The 4,364-nt window shown below is 42.1% G+C and overlaps 1 protein-coding gene across 1 annotated transcript; it reads right to left on the bottom strand.

Moving 5' to 3' along the window:
- Positions 1 to 1,773: 1,773 nt before the first annotated feature.
- LOC129505484 (cationic amino acid transporter 3-like) lies at positions 1,774 to 3,594 on the bottom strand. The gene has a single exon (XM_055318509.1). The coding sequence runs from the start codon at positions 3,592 to 3,594 to the stop codon at positions 1,774 to 1,776; it is 1,821 nt and encodes a 606-aa protein (XP_055174484.1).
- Positions 3,595 to 4,364: the final 770 nt, after the last annotated feature.

Genomic DNA, 4,364 nt, shown 5'->3' with positions numbered 1-4,364 from the left:
ATTAATTTTCCCCATTCTCACTGGTGTCAGGTGGTATCTCATTGTGGTTTTGATTTGGATTTCTTAAGTATGCATGTGAATGTTATCATATGGTATTTACTTTTCTTGACTTGTTATTCCACTTAACAAAACAACCTCCGGGGCACCTGGGTGGCTCAGTTAGTTAAGTGTCTTACCTCAGCTCAGGTCATGATCCCAGCATCCTGGGATGGAGACCCACATTGGGCTCCCTGTTTCTCCCTCTCCCTCTGCTGTTCCCCCTCCTGTGCTCTCTGGCTCTCTCTCCATCTTTCTCCCTCTGTCAAATAAATAAATAAATAAATAAAATCTTTAAAAACAAACAAACAAAACATACAACCTCTATGTTCATCCATGTTATTACAAGTGGCAAGATTTCCTTCTTTTTTGTTGCTGAATTATATTTCATTATATATATAATATATATTCCATTATATATTCCAATATATATTCCATTATATATAATATATTATATACATAATATATATATATATTGCATCTTCTTTATCAATTAAGCTTTACGTGGACTCTTGGGTTTCTTCCATATCCTGCCTATTGTAGATAAATGTAAGAGTGCATATATCTTTTTGAGTTCATGTAAATAAAAACTTTTGCACAGAAAAGGAAACCATCAACAAAACAAAAAGGTGAAATATAAAATGAGTGATGATATTGCAAATAATATATCCAATAAGGGGTTAATGTCCAAAATACATAAAGACCTTGCATAACTCATCATTAAAGAAACAAAAATAATCCATTAAAAATGGGTAGAAGACCTGAATAAACATTACTCCCAAGAAAACGTACAAGATGGACAACAGACACAAAGAAACATGCTCATCATCACTAATTATCATGGAAATGTAAGTTAAAATTAAATAAGATATCACTTTACACCTGTCACAATAGCTAAAATCAAAGAGACAAGAAATAAAAAGTGTTGATGAGGATGTGGAGAAAAGGGAGCCCTCATGCACTGTGGGTGGGAATATAAATAGGTGCTGTCACTATGGAAATCAGTATAGATGTTCCTCAAAAAATTAAATATAGATATATCAATATTTCCACACTGGATATTAACCTAAAGAAAACAACATTTTTGTAGCTCTTAAAAAATATATTTATCTGTGTATTTGAGAGAGCACATGAGGGGGATGAGGTACAGAGGGAGAGGGAGGAAGAACCCTAAGGAACCTGAGATCATGACTCAAGCTTAATTGATGGAGCTACACAGGTACCCCTATAGCTCTTTTTAAAAAAGACTTTAGTTATTTTTTAGAGACAGGAGATAGAGAGTAAGCACAAGTAGGGGGAAGAGCAGAAGGACAAGCGGACTCAATACTCATGAGTGTGGTGCTTGATTTGGGGCTTGATCCCAGGACCCTGAGATCATGACCTGAGCTGAAGTCAGACATTAAACCAGCTGATCCACTCAGGTACCCCCATCTAGCTCTTTTAATAAGAACTTAAAAACTTTCTTAAAGCTAGTGTGCCGTAAAGACACAATTGAAAATTAGACAACTTTAAAAGAGAGCGAGCAACGACACATTCTTCACTTCACAATAAATACAAAGTGCTATTAATGTTCCCTTACAAATAACTCACGGGAGGCATAGCTTTCCATGTCCTCAGAAGTACCCCCTATTATTGTGCAGGGGTCCACACTGCATTCAGGTGTGATGATGTCAAACCAAATATGTACTGGCGCCACTGAATTCAAGGTTTACAGTTCTGGCCATAAGTGAAGTGGGGCTAAGGAACCAGGTGCTGCTGGATCACATAAGCAAGGTAGATAGCAAACCCAATCAGCATCCAGACACCAAATAGGGCCCAGGTGCCAGCTGTCATCTGTACCATAAGATAAACATTGAGAAAGATGCTCAGGAGTGGGAGGAGAGGCAGACCAGGTACCTTGAAGTGAAGGGGAGTGGAGTTCTGTGGCTGTCTCCAGATGACCCCGGTGATCCCAGTGATGAGCAGCAGGAGCAGCACAACCACTGTGATCCACACTGGGTCTCCAGAAAGCAGATCTGGCCACCGGGCCAGCACCAGGCAGAGAAGAGTCAGCAGCAGAGCGAGCAGTGAGGAGCAAACATAGACAACCCGACCAGAGAGTGGAGTGGGGGTGGGACTGCCTGGAAAAAATAGTCCCTGTAGAGTCAGCTTCTCTGCTGCAGGTCTGCTCTCCTCCTGCACCTCTGCCTCATTTTCCTCATTCTCCTCCTGCATCTCTGCTTCATTTTCCTCCTGCACCTGTGCTTCATTTCCCCCATTCCTCCTCTGAGGCTCATACCTGAGGATGAGAACACTAAAAGCCAACAGGGAGTAAACTAGCAGGGCCCCAACTGACATGAGGTCCAAGAGATTGGCAAATCCAAAGAATAATACCATGATTCCTGCAATAATCCCAAAGATCACAGTGGCCACAATGGGTGCGTATGTGCTGGTTTGCATCCTTGCAAGGACAGGAAAAAAGAGGCCATAATGTGTCATCATGGAGATTAGCTGACGTATGGGAAACATATAATCCAAGAGGCTGACAGAAATACTACAGAAGAATGCAAGAGTTACAACATAGTAGGCAGGGGCCCAGCCAGTATGGAGAAATGCCTCAGGCAAGGTGCTCCCAGGTTGGAGCTGGTAATAAGGCACCATAAGCATAAGTGCTGAAAAGACACCACAGTACACCAAAATGCAGATGAGTAGTGAAATCACAATGAACATAGGAAAGGAATGCTGGAAATTCTGGGCTACTTCAAATCTGGTAACAATAATGCTCAAGCCTGTAAAAGAATAGATACAGGTAGCTGATCCATGGAGTATCCCCTGGAAGCCAAAAGGCATAAATCCTCCAGAGCCCAGAGGTCCCAAGCTAGAAGTGTCATTGAGTCCAGCCATTATGTAGTCTTCTTCTGTGAGCTTCCAGTTGTGCAGGTCCCCCTTCAGGAAGCCATAAATGATGACAAAACCAAGAACCAAGAGGTTCACCAATGTGACCACTTTGGTAACCAGGGAAAGCTGCCTAATGTTCCGAGTCAGCAATCCCATGAGCAACAACACAAGGAACATAAAAAAGAAGCCTAGAACTTCTGCAAAGACCCTGGGAACATGTTGTGAAATTGTCTCCTGCAAGGTCTGAGATATCTTGTTTCCAAAAAGGTTGTCAAGAGCTAAGGTCCAAGCCCAGATCCTAATGGCTATAGCAGTAACATTGTTGAGGATGAGAATCCAGGCAGTGATGAAAGCCCCAAGTTTATCTACGATGACAAAGCTGTGGGGATGTTTGGAGCCAGAGTGGATAATCTGGGGACTAAACTCTGCAAAGTACAGCATAGCCAACATAGAAGATAGGCCTGCCACCAACAAGCAGATCACAATGGATGGTCCTGCTTTATCTCTAGCCACCTCACCAGCCAAGATATACACACCTACACCCACTGTGCGGCCCACACCCAGGGCTACTAAATCCAGAGTGCTCAGGCTTCTGGCAGGGGCAGGTTCAGCCACAGGTTGCTCCAGCGGATGTCTAGGTCTCAGATTTTTACCAAATCTGTGAAGTGCTTGATGCAGCATTCTACCTAGAATTGAAGAAAATTCTAGAATCAAAGAGCTGTAGCAAGTCCAGGGAGCTGTAAGTCTCAGATCAGGTCCAGGGAGCTGAGTTAAGTTGAGTGGGGTTGAGTTGGGGATGCCTTGATCGGTTTCTCAGGCTTCAAAGCTACTGCTTCATATTTCTTCTGGTATGTGTTCTCCCTCCATAATGCCTAAGACATGGTAAACAATAAATATTTACTGAACCTATTATTTAACCCACCAATCAAAACTCAAAAATCACATATCACCTGTGACATTACAGAATAATGTTACAGAAACTTACACAAAGAACATCATAGAAAGATCAACCCTGCTTTCCCCCTCCAGAAAAAATACCAAATACCTCCCAACATTCTCCTTTTTTACACACCACAAAACAAAATCCCATTTGGTTTCATATAACTCACATAGCTTCATCTACTAATTAGGTGGTAAGGCACAAGAGGACATGAATGTATTGTGCAAGAATTCACACACTGGATGTGTTTGCAGTGCTTAAGCATGAGTTATGATGCATTAATTCATGGACTAGTGGACTTCATTGCAATTACAGACCGATCCATTTTTTAAATATCACCTGAGGTTAAATACAAATATTGGTCGTCCAGCCTTAAAACCCTTAGCCTCTATGTTAGTTAACCAACGCCAGGAGGCAATTTGGCCCCCTTTCTCCTCATTCTGCCTCATCCATTCAGCTGTACTGATGGCCACAAATATACAGACCACCCCTTCCCTTTACCCACCTAGGC

The sequence above is a fragment of the Nyctereutes procyonoides genome, unplaced genomic scaffold, assembly GCF_905146905.1.
Source record: "Nyctereutes procyonoides isolate TBG_1078 unplaced genomic scaffold, NYPRO_anot_genome, whole genome shotgun sequence".
Classification (NCBI taxonomy): domain Eukaryota; kingdom Metazoa; phylum Chordata; class Mammalia; order Carnivora; family Canidae; genus Nyctereutes; species Nyctereutes procyonoides.
This window is presented reverse-complemented; position numbering and strand designations above follow the sequence as displayed.